Here is a 20,124-nt window from a genome sequence, read left to right as displayed (position 1 = left end):
GTGAATTGAATACACGCCCTTTAGATCTTCAATCTGATGCTCTCCCAGTTGAGCTCAGTAGCTCAACTTTCTTTTTGTCCTAAATAGACCGTGTGTAGACAACGAGAATCACGGAAAACCATTATAAATTATTTTATTGGGAAAAGGTTTTTATTAACTTGAAAAAGAAAACCCCTTTTTCTTTTTTTTTCCTACCTAATAAATATGTTTTTTAAGGAAAAAAAATTACAATATTCTCTAAAAAATTAAAACATTTTTGACAAAAATTACTATAAGTAAACTATTTAGTTGAAAATTACAGACTTTAGGTATTGCTTTTAGGGCTTCAAAATTCAAACCTAATATTTTTGGTGAACTAAAAATAAATAAATTATTAATGTATTAATTAAAATGAAAAGGATGGATGCAAGTAATAGTCAAAACTAAATCCATTTCAATTTTTTATTGAAATTTTAAAATATAAATCAACAATTACGGGGTTGTTTAATTATGACTTAATTTGATTTTCTCTTAAAAAAAAAAAACAAAATTCAAAATTTATTTTATTTATTTATTAATTTAGTTCCACGAGTCAATTTCATCCCATCATAATATCTATAATCCGTCACAAAACTTTATTTATAAAAAAAAATTAAATACGAATTAGTCGATCCTAATAATAAAAAATATGTGATTATTTTTGGGAGTTAAATGGTAAAGCAAACACTGACAACAAACCCCACTAATTTTGTCAACAAAATTAAAGACAACACTTTGTGATTCTGCTCATGATTTAGTGGAAGAACAATTGAAAACAAAACAGTTGAATTCAAACAAGGCTTACTGTTTGTGGATGGTTTGGTTTGTGCAATTTCACTTTCGTTGACTTTGTATATCCTTTTGATTTGAAGAACTAAACCCCACGTAATTAGCCCGTTTAAATTTCCTAATTTGGCATTAAAATGCGAACCAAATCCTTAATCCCTTCTCGATGATCCTAGTCGTCGACATGGGTTGAGAGAGAGAGATAGAGAGATAGAGAGAGAAAGTGGGAATTTTATAGTCGATCAGCCGGCACAGGCCGTCTTAATATGATAATCTTTGAAAATACATGTTTGAATACGCGTTCGGAATTCAAAAGGCGAGCTCAATGTTCTTTCTTGGTAACTAAGCGTCTCTATCTCTTTTTCATTCCATTTACTTCCGATTATCTATTTGGGTACTTTTTTTTTTTTTTTTTTTTTTTCTTTTTCAAGATATTGATCACTAGTTTGTTTCCTCTGATTGACTGTGAAATAGTCTGCTGATTGATGAAAGCGATTCGAAGTGATTGTGGGGTTTTCGGATTTTGTTAAAAAAGTCGCTGTTCTTGATCGTTTTTCATTTTCTCTTTTGATTGATTCTGGATTTTCCTTGTTGGGTCGGTTCAGATTCTGGAAGAAGGGACTTAGGAAATTCGTTCCAGTTTTTTCTGATCAACAACTGTTTGGTGTTCAAACTTCCGTGTTTAAATGTTCGATTTGGCATTCGTTTTAGGGTCTTCTTCTCTGCATCGAGTATATATGTAGAATAGTTTCGAGGTTTTGTGGTGTTTTGATTCGTTATTTATGGGATTGTTCTGGAATATATCTATCGTTGGCTTCAAGAGGAGATTGTAATTTCTGAAGAAACTTACGATTTTGTTATTAGTTTCTGGGCTGCAATTATGGGTTGCCAATGTTCCAAGCCATCTGTTCATGAAGATGAACAGAGCAGAGCCTCTGAGAAATTGCCTTCACTAAAGGCTTCAGGGGTTAATTTTTCAAGGAAAGAGGAGGATGTGCAATTCAATTCCGTGAAGAGGGACCAAGGTGTTCGACTAAATGCCTCACAGAGAGCTGATAGTATTCGATCAAAGGTGAAACCAGAAGGTGGTGACTTGAAGGTTGTTTACTTAGATAAGAGGGTCAACGGCTCAAACAGGGTACATGATGATCAAATTGAGAAAAAGAAGAGGGAGAGGTTGGAAGCAGCCATTTCTGCTAATTATCCTGGTAAAGGAAGCATTCCAAAGGCTATGGAAGCTGAGCAAGTTGCAGCTGGTTGGCCTAGCTGGCTTTCCTCTGTGGCTGGTGAAGCGCTCGAGGGATGGCTGCCACGAGAAGCCGAAACATTCGAGAAACTAGACAAGGTATGTAAAAGTTGTGAATCTGGGAGTTGGAAGTAGTTTGTTGATGTGATTGTCAGCTGAGTTTGCTGTTGTTTTGTTTGGTTTGGTGGTGGTTTTATTTTCACAGATAGGACAAGGAACATATAGTAGTGTTTACAAGGCTCGTGATATCATTCACGGTAAACTAGTCGCTCTAAAACGAGTTCGATTCGATAATCTTGATGTGGAGAGTGTGAAGTTTATGGCCCGGGAAATCCTTATCCTACGTAGACTTGATCATCCAAACGTTATAAAATTGGAAGGCTTGATTACGTCTCCGCGATCATGTAGCTTGTACCTCATTTTTGAGTATATGGAGCATGATCTTACAGGACTCGCATCTCGGCCCGGCGTCAAGTTCAGCGAACCACAGGTAAATTTTGCTTAGAATTCATTACTAATTAATGATATCTATCCAATCCTCAAGAACCTAACACTTTATGCTTATGGCCATGGAAGGTTAAATGCTATATGCAACAACTTCTAAGGGGGCTTGATTATTGCCACAGTCATGGTGTCCTCCACCGTGATATAAAGGGTTCGAATCTCCTAATCGATGCCAATGGTATCTTGAAGATTGCAGATTTTGGACTAGCAAGCCATTTTGACCCTCATAATCATGTTCCCTTAACAAGTCGCGTAGTGACTCTATGGTACCGACCGCCCGAACTTCTTCTTGGAGCTTCTCATTATGGGGTTGCAGTGGACCTGTGGAGTACTGGTTGCATACTAGCTGAGCTATATGCTGGGAAGCCCATCTTACCTGGAAAAACAGAGGTCGAACATCTTTATATTTCTATTAAGAGATTTGTCTTCTTATTCATGATTTAGCTAAGGCTGCTAGTGATCAAATGAACAAGATCAAAGATTTTGGTATGCATATGAAATCTTTGAAGTTATTTTCTGCAGGTCGAACAGTTGCATAAGATCTTTAAACTTTGTGGGTCGCCACCCGAGAATTATTGGAGGAAATTACAGTTACCTCATTCAACTGGATTCAAGACGGCTCAGCCATACCGACGTTGTGTCGTGGAAATGCTCAAGGATTTCCCATCTTCTGCGGTGGCTCTCGTGGATAAGTTGCTATCTATTGATCCTGCTCATCGAGGAACTGCAGCTGCTGCCTTAAAGAGCGAGGTATTGCTGCCTTTCCTTGGAATCATTTGAAAGTTACTCTGATGCATAGATTCTCATATATTCATAAATCTTCAGTTTTTTACGACTAAACCGCTTGCTTGCGACCCTTCGAGTTTGCCCAAATATCCTCCGAGCAAAGAGATCGATGCAAAATTCAACAGCTGCAGGAGGTAAGCAAGTATTTGAGGCTGGGAAGATGTTCAGTAAGGGCTGGCTCTCTTGGGTATATAACTTCATAATAAGCTCTTCTTCCATTGCAGGCAATCACGAGTTGAGGGCAAGGACCCAAAATATTATGCGGAAGGGAGGCGATCTAAGGAAGCTAACATTAATCTTTCTCTTAATGCCAAGGATGAAGCAAACATATTAATGCAGGTATTCTTTTAAACTTTTTCGGTTTTAACAACCTAAGCCCACCGCCACCGCTAGCAGATATTATCTTCTTTAGGCTTTCTCTCAAGGTTTTAAAACGCATCTGATAAGGAGAGGTTTCCACACCCTTATAAAGAATATTTTGTTCTCCTCCCAAACGGAGGTGGGATCTCACATTTTCTATATGCTTTTCTGGACTAATTTATCTTTGCATTTCGTTACAGAAAAGGCAAGGTCATTCAAGTTTCAAAGGCGGAATCGGAGTGCTCAATCCGCATGGGGACGAAACAGTTTCTGGGTTTTGTATTGCTCCTCCCAGACAAAACCAATCTGTCACAGAAATTTGTTCAGATACAGGCAGGATTTCACATTCAGGACCGCTAATTAGCAGACCAGATTGGATGAAATCAAGAAAGCAACTTGATGATCATTCAATGTTGCTTGATGGATCCAATCTCTCAGTGTTATCCCGTTTAGTAGCGACGAGGTCTAATACATCTGAACATCCCTACGATAGACCGGGTCCATCACGATCAGAAGTAGGCAGATTGCCCGACTTTGTTAGGGAGTCTGAGGCAACAAGAAAGCAGGACCGAGTATTTTATGCACATCGAGGTGCAGATTCATACCGGATAGAGAATGAAAAGGCTTGTGCTAAAGAACAGTCCCCGGTTCGTTCTTTCATTCCTCCTACTAAGTAGTTTACATGAATGAAGATAAAAATCCTAGTGCTATGCTATCTTGAGCTGTGTTCTAATCAAATGAATGAATGATGTTCTGCTGCCTGAGATGCTGATTTTTGTTCATTATGTGGTTCAGTTTGCTTATGGGACAGACATGAACAAGCTTTATACTTCTGGTCCACTTCTTGGTCCATCAAACAACTTAGATAAAATTCTGAAAGAGAAAGACCGTCAGATTCAAGAATTTGCTCGACAAGCACGACACGGTAGAGCTGCTAACATTCAGTCGAAGGGTTCGAGAGCAACAACTGGAAAACATCTCATGTTGAGCCATGGAGTATGAGATAGATTACCAAGATCGCTCTCACCGGGCAGCAGAAAAGACCATTGGAGAGACCTGAGATCTGATATGGCTCGAGTCGTGTAATCAAAAGTGATTTGTTTGTGTAGATTTTTGGTTCATATGTTGTATAAAAGGTGGTTGTGAAGCACTGCTATGATTTTTGAGTGCACCCGACACTGCCGTGGTGTTTGCCATTTGTTCTTCATTCTTCTTGTGTTTTAGATGCTGATAACTTGTATAGAAATAGCACCCATAGATTTGTTAGATTTCTTTGTTTGTATTTTTTTTGAAAAGTAATATCTAGTTTTTAAATCTTAATCTAAATCAAAATCTTATCGGTAAGATCTTGGTTAGAGAAGGGAATAAAACATTTCTTATAAGGGTGTGAAAATTTCTCTCTATTAGACGAGTTTTAAAATCGTGGGCTAATGACGATACATACGTAACATGCTAAAGCGAATAATATCTGCTAACGGTGGGCTTGGAGTGTTACAATATAATGTTCTTATTTATTCTTGTCTGATTTGAGGATAGTTTTAAGCACATTGGGTCATGAAGTACCAATGAAACGTTACAAACCAAGATTTTATGGAACTTGAGAGTTTTAGGCACTATTTTGGATGTAGACGGGCAAAAATCTCGATAGGCCATATTCGAAAGTGATATAAGTAGAGATAATACTATTGTGGTCGAGAGAGTTTTCAAGGGTTTTTTGGTATCTCGAATATTCGAAAGTGATATAAGTAGACAATACATTATTGTGGCCAAGAGAGTTTTCAAGAGCTTTTTGGTCGATAATGACGAAGGCGAGATATGAGGATTTGAACTTTCAAACTCAAGTTAATGAGCTCGTATCAATTACTGTTAGGTTTTTTTTTTTTTTTTTTTTCTTTTTTTGTTTTTTTTTTTTTTTTCTTTTTTTGTTTTTTTTTTTTTTTTCTTTTTTTGTTTTTTTTTTTTTTTTCTTTTTTTGTTTTTTTTTTTTTTTTCTTTTTTTGTTTTTTTTTTTTTTTTCTTTTTTTGTTTTTTTTTTTTTTTTCTTTTTTTGTTTTTTTTTTTTTTTTCTTTTTTTGTTTTTTTTTTTTTTTTCTTTTTTTGTTTTTTTTTTTTTTTTCTTTTTTTGTTTTTTTTTTTTTTTTCTTTTTTTGTTTTTTTTTTTTTTTTCTTTTTTTGTTTTTTTTTTTTTTTTCTTTTTTTGTTTTTTTTTTTTTTTTCTTTTTTTGTTTTTTTTTTTTTTTTCTTTTTTTGTTTTTTTTTTTTTTTTCTTTTTTTGTTTTTTTTTTTTTTTTCTTTTTTTGTTTTTTTTTTTTTTTTTTTTGCATATTTGGAAGTGATATAAGTAAAGATTACATTATTGTAGTCTAGAGAGTTTTCGAGGGTTTTTTGGTCAATAATGATGAAAGCGGGGTATGAGAATTTGAAATTTCGAGCTCAAGTGAATGAATTTGTATCCATTATTAAGTTATGCTCGTCTTGACCGTTTTTTAATTAAATAAAAAAAAATGTCTGGTCAAGATTAAACTAAAAGTAGGCCCATCGTGATAAATTGTCGCCATTTATATCATTATTTTACTATAATGTGAAAAGTTTGGATAGGAGGGTATTTTAGTCATTCAACTCTAGATTCTAGAAATTGGCAGGGGCATCATCTCATATTATATGGAATATTCGATTTAACAACCAAAGATATTTATGATTTATATTATAGGTAGGGGCAAGTTAAGAGGTCGAATCCTCCATATCCATCTAAGAAAGGTTTAGTTCCCTCTAACCACAGATTTTACTATCCACCATTTTTAGGACCCTGCGTTCTAGTTGGCACACCGTCTAGTATTTAGCTCACATATCATTAGTAATAACCTAAGCCCACCACTAGTAGATATTGTTCGGTTTAGTCGTTATATATCATTGTTAGCATCGCGATTTTAAAAGGCATAATTTAAGGAAGTTTTTCAACTCTGGTAAGAAATGTTTCATTCTCCCCTCCAACTCAATGAGATCTCACATTGATATTATTCACTAATTCATTCTTTTATCTCTTTTGTGCATTATTTTTTAAGCAGGTGACTTTTTCGTATTTAACACGATAGAATGGAAAGTCTCGATTAAAAAATTATTCAAATTAATCGACTTGTATTATTATATTAAAAATTCCCTTTAATTTAATAACACACCTTCATGATTCTGACAATTTAAAAATATTTTTTAATAATTATAAAACGAAGATTCTGACATTTTTTTTTAATATATGTGGATTTTTTTTCGTATTTAATAATATCGATTATGAGGTTATTCTTAAATTAAAAAAAAAATGTATTTCATATTATTAAATTAAAAAAAAAATGTAATGGATATAATTATCATAATATGGTTATTCATAACGAGAAACTGAAATTCAAAATCTATCCATCCTTGATAATAGTTCAAATATGTTGGGAAAATAAACTAAATTGTTGGATTTTTATTCAAAATATAATTTAAAATCTGTTTGCCTCGTTGGCAGTGGAATGGGTCCCACGTGATAGAGTCGATTACGATTATTTGGGCTATAAAATTTTAAAATTTCAGCGACGTGTTCGACGAGCAACCAGAGCATGAAATCCAACGGAGAAAAATCAAGCTAGTCGTCGGGATCGGGTGGCTCCGAAGGAAGTTTCGAAAAAATGTCTGACATATCGGCGAGCTTCATCGATATATTCCCAGAAGAGTCGGAGAACCCGTCGGAAAGTTCATATGATTCCAGCAACGACGGAGATCAGAACGGAGAAACTTCCTCCATCGTTAAAGAAAACAGAGCCTTCTGGAAATCGCAGACGGAAGTTCTTCGGGTAAAGGAATTTCGTTACGTGATTTCATTGGTGTAATTTTGTTCTGATTCTTTCTTTTTTTGTAGGCGAATTTGAAAAGGACCAATTCGATTGAGTTAAAAATCTGGAAAGCAACGAAGAATGCTCTCAGAGAAATGAATTTAAAGTCCATTGAATGCGGTTGCCGGAGACCAGCGGAGGTTGCGGTCTGTCGGGAGTGTGTACAGAGAGAAATATGTAGTTATCTGAGAAACGCCGGCTTCAATTGCGCCGTTTGTAAGTCCAAATGGAAAAGCTCGCCAGAAATTCCATCAGGTAAACAGAATACCCTAACCCTAGCGTTAGTTCTCATCGTCTTCAATTTTAGGGATTTGATAATTAGGGCTTTTTTACGCGCAGGGGAACACAGTTATTTGGAAGTGGCGGACGATTGGAATCCGAATGAGAGAGTCATAATCGAGATGAATTTCAGAGAGGAATTCGAACTAGCCAGAGCAAGTGAAGAGTACAAGCGATTGGTCAGACGATTGCCGGAAGTATTCATCGGAAAAGCCGAGAAACTTCGAGAATCGATCAAAATTCTGTGCAATTCGGCGGAGAAGTGCATGAAGGAAAAGAAGATGCACTTAGGGCCATGGAGGAAGTACAGATACATGCAGGCCAAATGGTTAGGGAAGTGCGAAAAGTCGACGCCGGCGCCGCTTCCGGTTGGATTATCCGACCGGCCGCCGAAGGCGAAGGCGTCCATGCTTACCTATGATCTGCTGCAGAGCTTGCCGCCGGCCATAGCGGTCGAAGTAGTGTGACTGTGGAAGATGAGAGTCAAGAGAAATTGCAATTTTGTAATTTCTATGTTTTTGCCATAAGATGTTTTAATCTTATGGTATTTTTGGAGAAAAAAAGTTATTTTGTTTAAGCGTAAACTAATTTTAATGAAATTAAGTACAAAATGTGCATAAATCGCTTTTAAATTAACCTAAATACCTTATAAATTTTAAAACAATTGCGCTAATAAATATTATGTGATTTTTCGAAAAACTATAAACTATAATACCTATTCTCAATCTCGTTGTAACACACGTATAATTTACCGCTACACACTTATAATCTACTGCAACATGTCAAGTTAAATCGTCTATCGATATTGTAGGGTAGCGAATATTTTAATTTTTTCAAGAAATTGTTATTCTACTTATTATTATTTTTTTTGTTTGAACAATAAATTAACTTATTATTTAAACTTTATAACCAAAAATAGAAGTTACCTTAAAATTATTAATATTTGTTATAATAACAATAAATATAATTGCAAATTATTATACTGTCCGATATTAGAAAAATAATAATAATAAAACTAACTAACATTGTTTTTATCTATTAAAATTTTAAGAAAATAAATAAATATTATAAAAAAAAAACTATTTTTTTTTTTTAAGGGAGGGAATAAAATGATTAAAAAAGCAAAATTTGTAAATCAAAATTAGAGAACACTTATATATAAAAAGAATAAAATAACGTTTTTCCTCTCTCTCCCTTTCCCACGTATTTCACTTTTAATTTTTTAAAACTATTTTAAAATGTAAATAAAATTAAAGAACTTCTTATATATATTATTTTAGTTAAAGGATAGTATATTTTAGATAGCAAATACTCCAAAAATAAAAACAAAGCAATTAATTTTAAAAATAAAATTTAAAAAATCAAAATCATTATCAAACGGGACCTAAATTTTTCTAGACCTCTAAAAGAGATAGAAAATCGAGTTGAGTAAAGGCCGAGAAAGAGCTCCTTTTGGAAGATTGAAGGGTCACGTTTATATTTTTATTTATTTATTTATTTATTTCTAAGAATCATTTTATCCATTATACATTTTAAAATATTTTAGTTTATAATTTTTTTAATAACTAATTTAGTCCGAAGTCTTCATAGAATTAAAATAAATAAATAAATAAATAAAAAGGTGACCATTTGAAAATTTAGGCTCCAAATTTGAAAAAAAAAAATGCCCATTTTTTTTATTTATTTCTTAATTTTTTTTTAATGTTGGAAAAACATGAATGAAGAATCAAAGTAGTGACCATCTCTTTCATTGAAATTAACCTAAATTTTAAATCATTTATTAATAAATTAATAAATTTATTAATTTAGAAATGTGGTACCGACCCTAATTTTCTACTGGCCTAAAGTCGCTACCATATGTATGACGTAACTTTTTTTATGCAAAAGCATTCATTTAAAACGACTTTATAAATATGATGCCATGAACTCATACGTGAAAAGATCTTAAAACAATACAAGGGAAATATTCAAAGTAAATTAAAATAAAATTGAGGAAAATATTAAAAATAATGTCATACACTAATGTAAGATCTACGAAAAATAAATGCAACTACCTTATGCAAGTGTTATAGTCTTTGATGCGATGCCGCCGTCAACCATATATGAGTGTCTTGCTTTTGTTAAACGAACACGACTCTCCACAATGGTATGATATTGTCCACTTTGAGCATAAGCTCTCATGGCTTTGCTTTGGGCTTCCCAAAAGGCCTTCCCAAAAGGCCTCATAGCAATGGAGTTAGTATTTCACTTATAAACTCATGATCATTCCCTAAATTAGGGGATGTGGGACTTTCATCATCCAACACCTCCCCTCGAACAAAGCACGCCTCCCCTTAATCGAGGCTCGACTCCAACACCTCCCCTCGAACAAAGCACGCCTCCCCTTAATCGAGGCTCGACTCCTTTGGAGTCTTAGTCATTTTTTACTGAGGCTTGACTCATTTTTTCTTTTCTGGAGTTCTTTGTTCGACATTCGAGGATTTGTCAATCTATTGGCACGGCTAAGTTTAGGGCATGACTCTGATACCATGTTAAACGAACACGACTCTCCACAATGGTATGATATTGTCCACTTTGAGCATAAGCTCTCATGGCTTTGTTTTGGGCTTCCCAAAATGCCTCACCCCAATGAAGAGTGTATTCTTAGATTATAAACCCATGACCATTCCCTAAATTAACCGATGTGAGACTTTCATCATCCAACAGCTTTTACCTGAAATATAAAAATAACACATAACTTTAGTATTTAAAAAAATACTTACTATCGACTCGGTCAAAGAAGAATTTATGAGTAGCTGAGAGATCACATCTCTAATCTAACCAAAATCAAAATGGCAAATTCTTTGAAGAGAAAATTGATACAGTTATTTTGAACAAAATAGGAAAATACTTGTCGTCCGACATTGTTGTCTAAAAGTCATGTCTCTAACCAACAACGGTCTTTTTAGTATCCAAAATTAATCAGTTAATATTTTCTAATTTCATAATAGAAAAGGTTAATATTAATCGAATAAGTCAATGATTATAAGGCATTAAATACAAATTTTAATATATATCATACATTTATTTATTATTATTTTTATTTATGTAAGTGAATTATAAAGTTTAAATATTTATTATTTTTATTATTAAATAAAAAAATTGAGTTATTTTGAAGAAATCAAAAGAAAAGTGACGAGAGTTCGTGCTCAAAGTAGACAGTATATATCTCATGAAAGTTCGTTGTCTGTAACAAAAAATATGTAACAATTCAATTTCATAGCTAATAGAAATTGTCTGTTTTAGTCCGTTATGTATTGTCATCAGTCTCACGATTTTAAAATGCATCTATTAAGGAGAAGTTTTCAAACTCTTGTCGGGAATATTTCGTTCCTCTCTCCAACCAATGCTAGTAGAAGTTGTTCGCTTCGACTTATCATTGTCAGTCTCATGATTTCAAAACACGTAAATAGCAGAGATATTTTCACACTTTTATAAGAAATCTTCATTCCCCTCTCCAACACCGCTAACATAAATTGTCTGTTTTGGTCAATTACGTGTCACTCAGCCTCATAATTTTAAAACATGTATTTTAGATACAAGTTTTTACACCTTTATAAGAAATGATTCGTTCTTCTCTCCAACCACAGTTAACAGAAATTGTTCGCTTTGGCCTATTACATTATCACCGTCAGCCTTGCGATTTTAAAACGCATATATAAGTAGAGAGAGGTTTTCACACCCATATAAAAAAATTGTTCTGTTTTCCTCTCCAAGGGAGGTGAGATCTCATAAAACGTGTAAATGTAGTAACACACTAGTGAGAAACTCCAATAATTTCTCCAAAAAGAAAGGGCCAATGTGAGTAATGCGTGTATTAAATTTCGTACTTTTCACTATTATTTTCCACCATTGCGGCGGTCCACATGGCTTGGCAGTGGCTATCTCTTCTCTTCCAAGGAATCCCCAGATCTATACAAATGCTACTCATTTGGCTCTACAATTTGAATATGATTAATACTATTCCATGGAGGGAACTCACGAAGGAACCCAACAAAGTGCTACCCATAACAAGGTCGAGAGAAAGGTGCTGGAGAAGAATCGAAGAAACAAGATGAAATCGCTTTACTCCAAATTGAACTCTCTTCTCCCAACCCATCACTCAAATGTTCGTTCTTTCTTTCTTTCTATTTTCCATCAATGTTTTTCATCTGTTCTTAATTGGGTCTCCACAAATCTTGTAGGAGATGCCATTGTCCGTGTCGGATCAGATAGAAGAAGCTATTAAGTACATAAAATCGCTCGAGTTGAAGCTGAAGAAGAACGAGGAGAAGAAGGAGAGGTTTACGAGACAATCTTCGTCGTCGTTGTACACGGCTCCAACGAGAAGCCGGAATAGAAATGGACCTGAATTGAGAATCAAAGAGATTGGTTCGGCTGTCGAAGTTGTTTTGAGTATTGGGTTGGAGGTATATCAACCCAAACTCTACCGCTTGCAGATATTGTTTCTTTCAATTTTTTTTTGATGAACTTCCTTTATATACTCTCTAACCAATGTGAGATTTTACAGGAGGATCGATTCATATTTTATGAGATAATTCATATTTTTTACCAGGAGCGAGCTGAGATCGTTAATGTCAGTTATTCTGTTGTCGGGAACAGTGTATTGTATTCGCTTCATGCTGAGGTATTTGTGTTGGTTTAAGGTTTTTGTTTTGGTTTAACGTTGTTTAGTGGTGAATGGTTTGGATTGTTGTGGAATTAGATTGAAGATGTTGTGTATGAATTTGGAGCAACGAAACCAACGGAGAGGATTAAACGATTGGTTTATGGATGGGCGAATGATGGAGAGATGAAGGCGGCTGGTTCTTCGAGCAGTTTTGGCGGAAGCCGGCGGCCGGGGAACGGTCCTTCGACGTGTTCTGATAATCAGTTTTAGAGCCACTGGATTTGAAGTGGGTTGTGTTTTATGTTTGGAAAAACAAATGATTTTAATAAAAAATATTTGAGTGTTTTATGTTTTTCGGGTCTCTCCCTATCCATCCACGCTTAAATGTCTCCCTAATTGATGTTTTTCGGATCATATAAATTTGACAATGATACTATTTTTTGTTACAAATGGTATTAGAAATACTTACTGGATAGTGTGACCGTGAGAATGTTAGACTCTAAAGAAGGTAAATTGTAAGATCCCATATTAATTGGAGAGAAACAAAACTATTATGAACATAAATGGTATTATTTAATTTTTTTTTCTTAAGTATATATTTGATTTGTTTTTTAATTTAAGAATATTATTCAAATATTTTTATTAATTTAATCACTAAAAAAATCGATTTAAATCTAAAAATCTAAAATCATAAAATAAATAAAAAGAATAATCGATTCGAGTTCCGGTCCGACCGATCGCGGGGTTTTTTCAAATACCATCTTCCAAACTCGCGCGTCGTGCTCACCTTTCCCGCCTCTACCATATTGTTCTCTGCAGTGCAATGTCTCGGCCGTCCTGACGGAATGCGGTGAACTATCATCCTCATTTCTCGTCACAACAACTCGACGATTCCAGAGAGCAGGCAGTCGGCGTCGATCAAGCTATAAGCAACTGTCTATTCTCTAGAGTGGTCTTTTTATTCACTCCAAAAATCGTAAGACCCTCCCTCCCTATGCTATTAAATTCGATTCTGAAGCAGGAGATTCCGATGATCGACCTTCCATTTAGCATTCAGATTGTGCCGTCAAGATGTCGAAAACACTATTCCAGTCATCATTTTATACTCGTTGATCTGTAAAATTCATGATCTCCATGTTGCGCCCCTTGGTGATTGATCTTAACGTGTTCATGAAGGGATATATTGGTTTGTAGCGCTTTTATTTTGTCTTTTGTAACTTCCTTGTAAATGTTGAAGCATTGTTCGATGTAGGGTATTGATTATAGCTACAACAAATTTTACTGTGTTTGTTGATTGTAAACCGTTCTATTTCGGAGCCTTGTCTTCCCCCGAGAACCAGTCGTTGCTGTGAAATCTATTGCTACCATCCACATCGACCCTACTCCGCGTGACTGCGACATTGGCGCCATTTCGTCTCGTGATACTGAAAATCTTTGCATATCACCAAAACAATTGATGGTTGTGGCTATTAGTTTGGAAGACGAATAAATCTTGCAGCGTACGAAGGTTGTAAATCTTGAACTGTCTATCCCTCCTTGAAAACCTAATTTAAACATTCATATCTGATATATGCTGCTTATTTCCTTTGTTGAACATTCACCATGTCACTGATGTTCTACATATTGTGTCTGCTATTGCTGTCTTATATTGTCCCAGAAAAAAAATGACGGAAGCGAAGGTTGGCAGGCAGCCGAGTTTACGAGATGTAAGCGGTGAAATCCTTAGCTATATGCTTTATTCAATTCTTTTACAGACTCAAGTTTCATGTTCCTTACAGATTACAAAATTTCGCCCACTCATGTTACCAACTTGTTCTTTTCAAATCGTCTCGTGTATTGGTTCTAGAATTAACATTGGGTTGTCTTGTTATTTTAGATAACTCTTTCATTTTCTTTTTACCCATGGGATATTTTTTTTTCTTCTTATGGATTAAAGGGAAGCTCCAGCATTTCTGTTCTTGAAATATTAGGTTTTACTGGTGTGGGATATTAATAAGCAAAGCACTTGTGTTACATCACTTTTGTGAGAAATGTTAATCAAATAGTTATCCGAATCTAGACATCATTGCTTATGCTTTTAGTTTTGGGCAACTTTTAACTTCGTCAATTTTGAATTCACTTAGATGAATAAAACGACATTAAGACTTAATAGGGATCAATTATTGCCGACTGCGATCTAATTTCCTCGTGTTGTCATACATACATTTCAGGATCCATTGAGTGATTGTCGGAGTTTAGGTAGCAATTGTCATCCATCAAGCCAATCGAGAAAGATTTCAATTGGTGTTATGGTAGAGTCACCAGCCAATGGGAGTTCTAGAGGCACAAAAGAACGAAAATCCATGGTGTCAAATGCAGAGGTTGATTTTTCCCGCTTAGAAAGTTCCACGCAAAGGAATCGGAAGGATAAAGGCACAGGAACCTTTGGTACTGATGTCAATTCAATACTATCAGAAGCTCCTCAACAAGTGAGATCACCATGGGTTTCTACTCGACCCTCTTTACAAAATGCACCCGTCATGGAGACTGTAAGTGGAGCAGAACAGGCGTTCCATTCTCCAACGACTTGTGGGAGGCAGAATACGGGTCATGGACTAATGGAGCCACCAGGAACATATTCTGTACGTTTGTTTGCAAACCAAAGCTCAGTGTTCAAGTCTGGAAGTAGCAAGGAGACGAAATTTGATGAGGTCAACTGTCAATTGGAAGAAGAGAGGGATAGAACCAACGAGAAGTTGCATGAGTTTGCATTTGCAACCATGGCAGAGGTCCGGTCAGATAAAACGATTATTGAGGATCGAGCAAATAAATCAGAAAATAGAACTGAAACTCTGAAAATGAAGCTTTGGGAGATACTTGGAACTGTTTCTGTACCTAAGGATCAAAACTCGGATTGTAAGAACCATAAGCAAGATGCCAATCATTTAATAACTGAAGAAATCTTTGTGCAGGAGCATGATAGAGCTGTCAAATTTAAACAGAATTCGGATACGATTGAAACTGATTCTGAAGATCCCAGTCAGACTTTGAAGAGGCCAATAGTACGTTCAATAGCACGGAAAAGATCCCGCATTTTTGTGCAGTCAAGAAAATCTAAGATCCCTTCATGCAACAAAGGAAAACATCAGGAGGAAAATGTTTTTGTCTTTGAAGGAAGGCCTGAAGGCACTCATGCTGCTACCAGTAGGGCTTCATCAATGTCCACAAGAAAGAAAAGGGGTGAAAGGAGTTTCAAATTTCAGCCACGAAAAATTTCTTTTCTTCAAAAAGAAGACAGGACGACAACTTTTCCTAATCCAACCGGGATTGAAGAACTGGCACCTCAAGATAAACCCTCTTCTTTTAGAGAAGTTCAGGGTTTTCATAGCTCTCCGGCTAACCCTGTTATTGAAGAAAAAGTTGTACGGAAGGAATTCAATCAATTTCCACAGATGGACAGGACACTGTTGCGAGAGAATATTCATAGTCTAGCAAATTATGGTCCACAAGGAGACATTGACAATCCATTCCTGGAAAAGGATGTAGACCCACAGAGTCATATAGAAAGTCCAACTTTTAGAATGAAGACGCCTGTGTGCAGTTCGCCTAGTTCAACTCCAAAAGCAGATAAAATAGTTTATGAATCTTCAAGTCCTGGCTCAGCAGAGGAAATACTTTCTACGAGAAATATTTGTAGCTTCAGGAAATTGCGGACTTCAGAAGAGGATCGTGACAGATCAAATGTAACACCACACCTTTCAGTATCCTTGTTTAGTGGGTGTAGGGTTTATCATCAACTATCATCTTCTTGCAAGTTTACTAGGTGTAGGGTTTATCATCAACTATCATCTTCCTGCAAGTGTCATGTTTGCAGCAGTCTTTGAGCTTCATTGTCAAGTCTCCATATTTTGTCTTTCCTTATTGACTTTCAGGAAGATGAAAAAGAGATTGAGCAATCTCCACTCGAGAATGCAGCAACTGGTGTAACAAAAGAAGTAGCAGATTATGGGTTATCTGATTCATCATCCGAGGACACCAGCTATGAAAGCTCTGCAGAAGGTTTGCCTGCTTCTTATTCATCATTTGAAATTCAAGTACACCTTACTTTCAACGTCATTATTACATTGTTCTATATTGAAATTCATCTACACTACACTATCTCCTGCTTGATGAAAATTACTTACCGATGCTTTCTTTTCATGGATTATCCTATTCTCATTTAGATTTACTCATATAGATACCAGTCATTTGATAAATTTTGTGGTTGTTACCAGTGGAAAGTTGAAGGAACATACCTTTCATTAGGAAAGACTTCCAAGTTCCAGAACTGTATATACGATCTTAAGTTGTTTGTCTCTTCTGGGTCCATGAAAAGATTGGGAGATATACGAGATTTGGAACTATCAGTTTATTTTCTTAGTTTGATGTTCATTAAGTCTGCCTTGGACTCTTCTGATATGTATGTGTAATTAAAAGCTCGGTTTATAATAAAAAAAAAAGGTAAGTAAGATTTTGCTCAAGTAACAAATTTTTTTGTTTTTCTTAACTTCTTTAGATACCTGATTTGCATACACCCACATCTTTTATAGGTCACCATGCATATACCTCATATCCCTGATAGAATCTATATCAACAAATGAATCTGAACTGAACTTGTATTTATATTATTAAAACAACATTCTAATGTGTAGACAACCCGTCTATGTTAATAGGTTCAGTTTGTGTCACAATTATTCTTCGTCTATGTTAAGTCTGCCTTGGACTCTTCTGATGCTTGTTTTTCCATTGTATCTCCATTTCCTTTTTATTCATATGAAACTTCAATGTGTTGGTGTAGCTTCAAGTCAAAGAGATACACTCTCTCCAGAAATCGCAAACATAAAGAAGTTCAAGTCTATGCTTCGTCCAGCAAAGAGGGCCCGTAGTGTAGAAAACCATGAATTTGATTTGAATGGTATGTTCTTACTCTTTTAAAGAAAATAGCTTAACTTGAAATATACGTGATTTTTGGGTGTCAAACCTGTTTAATTGTCTCAGCATTGTGCTGGCATATTTATGCTTAAAGATTTTTGTCTAGAAATGTAGACATTAGAACAAAAGAAAACTAATAATCATCTAAATTGTCTGATTAGGGCCTGGAGAAAGTAGTTGGGCCGAGGAAACTTTAGTACCGAACGAAGAGGATGGCCTTGCAAGGTAATTTCTCCCCTCCCTCCTAACCGAATGAAAGCGTCTTCTTCTTCTTCTTCTTCTTCTTCTCTCTCTTTTTTTTTTTTTGACANGGGGGGGGGGGGGGGGGGGGGGGTGGTGCGCTAAGAATCAGCACACAAAATGTATGAATTGAAAGTCGTAAGTTTTCTCCTTTATATTCTATTTAGGGCCGTCAAACTGTTTCTCTCAGAGCTTGAGAAGATGAAAAATAAAATATCGTCAATATCTATCGAAAAATCTTCAGAGATTCTGCTGTCAGTTGCCGAGAGTATTCATTTGCAGTTGCAGAATGTTGAGTCTCAAATCCAAATGGACACGTAAGTTTATCAATTCATATTTCTGGTTTTTGTTTACGAGATCAAAATTTCTAAATTGATTTGCGACGGTATTTCAGGGTAAAGCTGTTGAGCTTTGGTAAATCAAGACGAAAAGTTCTAGAAACAAAATTTGAAGGTAGCATAATTATATGATGGGTTTTTAATTCACATGTCAATTTCTTTCTCAATTGGTACAGCTAACTTTATGAAATAGTTTTATTTAACTGTGTTTGCAAGCCTCTTCTTTTTATTTATTGGGGTGAATGTTCATCACCTGGACTCATGTAATCTGAATTCATAAATCACGAACTTCCTTCTCTTGCTCACAAATGAACTTTCCAGCTATACAAACTAATGCCCTCACGGGACGGTAACTGATATGAGACACGAATCCTGTATATTCAGCATGTTTGGCCTAAATTTTTCTATAAGCTCTTTGGTACATTTAGTGGCTGAGTAGATTTGGCCAATGGCTGGCTTACACTATGCTATTTATGATGTTTAAAATTCTTCTGGAGATCAATTTCATGACTTGTGTGGAGTAATTTTGCCATCTTTTGCATGGGTTCATCTTTACTTTGCTCCGTATATGCTTGGGCATCAAAGTTGTAATTTCATATTTTTTGGTAGATTAACCAGTGTTTATTAAGCTCTATCTATGTTTACAGAACAACAACAGCAATTGACGCGCATTAACAAAAAGTTCAAGGAGGAGGTTAATCAGCATCTACAGGATTGTAGGAACTCACTACAAGAATTGGAAGCGCAACAGATAGAGTTCAAGGGAACTATGGAAAAGAAAAGTATGTTCTGTCGTGTTGCTTTAAATTTTCTCAGTTACATGAATTGCATTGCACACGCTTAACCTGTTTGTTTTACACCACTACTCACAACCTATGATTTGGGGCTCTAACACTTTCTTGGTTATGGGGACTCAAAAGAGAGGTGAGGCGTTCACTCCGACCCTTAGGTGGAGTGAGACGATAAAGGCAACCAGTTTTTAGTTTTTTTCGAATTATTTGAGATTATTTTACTATAGCCTTCACTTTAAATTTTCAATACAAAATTTAATTGTTGCGATTAGATTCCATGAGGATGTAAGGAGAAACAGAAAAATATGCAATATAAATGAGAAGAAAAGTTTACGTGAATAGAGAGCACTTTCAATGGATAATTATATATAAATTTTGAAGGTTCTAGGCACTTCTAACGGTATTATGTATTCACAGAAGCATCACACCGTAATAATCTCTTGCAAGTGGAAGAAGAAGTTGACAAGCAACTTGCGGATGCACAACGGAGAATTGAAGCTATCCACGAGGTATGCTTCCATTTTTTGTCCTTAAGAAAATTTCTGCTCCATTCTGAATGGTAAATCATTGGCACTTAATCATACTGGGGGGAAGATATGCATCGCAAAGAGTGAATTTAGAAGTACGTTTAAGGAAAATACTTTTGGACCAAACAACTATGCAAGTATTTTGGGGGAAAAAGTTGTTGATATCAACTCCAAATATACCATAGGTCTACTAAAAGATCTTACATCATGTGTGTTAAACTTACCAGGTTACTCTTATTTTTATGATCACTGCTTGTTAACTATGTAAAGACGTGGGCTGTTCATATAGTGGGTGCTAAATGATATTTCATGCATATAATTAAGAATTGTTGCAGATCTGTCCTTCGGGATTTTGGCTGCGGCCGATCTTTTTTTGTTAAAATTTTGTGGTGCAATGTCATGTTTTATTATGGTATTTGTTCAACAACATTTTATTATGGTATTTGTTTACCTTGAATTTATTGCAGTCGGGAAGAGGAAAGATACTGCAGCTGAAACAACTAATAGCAATGTTGTTGAAATAGGAATGTTAAATGACATACTTTGCTCGGTTAGCGAGTTTGTGTAGGTATTCGTATCCTTTTCAGTTGGCGACTTTGCCATTTATTTTCTCGTTTGTTTGTGCTAGCTGCTAGGTTAACCCAATTCATAAATGCTCTAAAATTGTATATTTTTTTTCTGTAATCCTTTTTACCTTCATCTGCACAAGCATCAGTACAACCTAGATTGTCTACGAAACTCGTTATTTGGATGCATGTTTGGTAATTATCGAAATCACAAAC

General features: G+C 35.3%; 4 protein-coding genes across 4 annotated transcripts; all 4 read left to right on the top strand.

The window, feature by feature from the left end:
• Positions 1-948: 948 nt before the first annotated feature.
• LOC111483823 (probable serine/threonine-protein kinase At1g54610) lies at positions 949-4,979 on the top strand. Its single transcript, XM_023130154.1, has 9 exons — positions 949-1,142; positions 1,669-2,149; positions 2,256-2,540; positions 2,627-2,944; positions 3,077-3,304; positions 3,380-3,474; positions 3,565-3,679; positions 3,901-4,347; positions 4,496-4,979. Exons 2-9 carry the CDS (start codon positions 1,685-1,687, stop codon positions 4,700-4,702), a joined length of 2,160 nt encoding a protein of 719 aa, XP_022985922.1. The 5' UTR covers positions 949-1,142; positions 1,669-1,684; the 3' UTR covers positions 4,703-4,979.
• A 2,307-nt stretch (positions 4,980-7,286) lies between these two features.
• LOC111483880 lies at positions 7,287-8,444 on the top strand. The gene is made up of 3 exons (XM_023130250.1): positions 7,287-7,530; positions 7,596-7,824; positions 7,909-8,444. The coding sequence occupies exons 1-3, from the start codon at positions 7,366-7,368 to the stop codon at positions 8,313-8,315; spliced, it is 801 nt and encodes a 266-aa protein (XP_022986018.1). The 5' UTR covers positions 7,287-7,365; the 3' UTR covers positions 8,316-8,444.
• A 3,461-nt stretch (positions 8,445-11,905) lies between these two features.
• On the top strand, positions 11,906-12,786 carry LOC111483908 (transcription factor bHLH162-like). Its single transcript, XM_023130286.1, has 4 exons — positions 11,906-11,995; positions 12,072-12,296; positions 12,398-12,514; positions 12,593-12,786. The coding sequence occupies exons 1-4, from the start codon at positions 11,942-11,944 to the stop codon at positions 12,764-12,766; spliced, it is 570 nt and encodes a 189-aa protein (XP_022986054.1). The 5' UTR covers positions 11,906-11,941; the 3' UTR covers positions 12,767-12,786.
• Positions 12,787-13,300: 514 nt separating this feature from the next.
• LOC111483821 (meiosis-specific protein ASY3) lies at positions 13,301-20,075 on the top strand. The gene is made up of 11 exons (XM_023130152.1): positions 13,301-14,003; positions 14,154-14,202; positions 14,707-16,236; positions 16,408-16,534; positions 17,313-17,429; positions 17,608-17,671; positions 17,854-18,003; positions 18,081-18,139; positions 18,672-18,806; positions 19,233-19,324; positions 19,810-20,075. Exons 2-11 carry the CDS (start codon positions 14,161-14,163, stop codon positions 19,864-19,866), a joined length of 2,373 nt encoding a protein of 790 aa, XP_022985920.1. The 5' UTR covers positions 13,301-14,003; positions 14,154-14,160; the 3' UTR covers positions 19,867-20,075.
• Positions 20,076-20,124: the final 49 nt, after the last annotated feature.

This window comes from Cucurbita maxima, unplaced genomic scaffold, assembly GCF_002738345.1.
Source record: "Cucurbita maxima cultivar Rimu unplaced genomic scaffold, Cmax_1.0 Cma_Scf00009, whole genome shotgun sequence".
In the NCBI taxonomy this organism is placed as follows: Eukaryota; Viridiplantae; Streptophyta; class Magnoliopsida; order Cucurbitales; family Cucurbitaceae; genus Cucurbita; species Cucurbita maxima.
Note: the sequence above shows the minus strand (reverse complement) of the source record. Positions and strands in the feature narration are given on the sequence as shown.

Coding starts and splice junctions, on each gene's coding strand:
- LOC111483823 (XM_023130154.1), top strand. CDS start 1,685: ATGGGTTGCCAATGTTCCAAGCCATCTGTTCATGAAGATGAACAGAGC. Junction 2,150..2,255: donor CATTCGAGAAACTAGACAAG/GTATGTAAAAGT, acceptor TTATTTTCACAG/ATAGGACAAGGAACATATAG. Junction 3,305..3,379: donor CTGCTGCCTTAAAGAGCGAG/GTATTGCTGCCT, acceptor ATAAATCTTCAG/TTTTTTACGACTAAACCGCT.
- LOC111483880 (XM_023130250.1), top strand. CDS start 7,366: ATGTCTGACATATCGGCGAGCTTCATCGATATATTCCCAGAAGAGTCG. Junction 7,531..7,595: donor CGCAGACGGAAGTTCTTCGG/GTAAAGGAATTT, acceptor CTTTTTTTGTAG/GCGAATTTGAAAAGGACCAA. Junction 7,825..7,908: donor CTCGCCAGAAATTCCATCAG/GTAAACAGAATA, acceptor TTTTACGCGCAG/GGGAACACAGTTATTTGGAA.
- LOC111483821 (XM_023130152.1), top strand. CDS start 14,161: ATGACGGAAGCGAAGGTTGGCAGGCAGCCGAGTTTACGAGAT. Junction 18,807..19,232: donor GGGAACTATGGAAAAGAAAA/GTATGTTCTGTC, acceptor ATGTATTCACAG/AAGCATCACACCGTAATAAT. Junction 19,325..19,809: donor GAATTGAAGCTATCCACGAG/GTATGCTTCCAT, acceptor AATTTATTGCAG/TCGGGAAGAGGAAAGATACT.
- LOC111483908 (XM_023130286.1), top strand. CDS start 11,942: ATGAAATCGCTTTACTCCAAATTGAACTCTCTTCTCCCAACCCATCAC. Junction 11,996..12,071: donor TCCCAACCCATCACTCAAAT/GTTCGTTCTTTC, acceptor CAAATCTTGTAG/GAGATGCCATTGTCCGTGTC. Junction 12,297..12,397: donor TTTTGAGTATTGGGTTGGAG/GTATATCAACCC, acceptor GAGATTTTACAG/GAGGATCGATTCATATTTTA.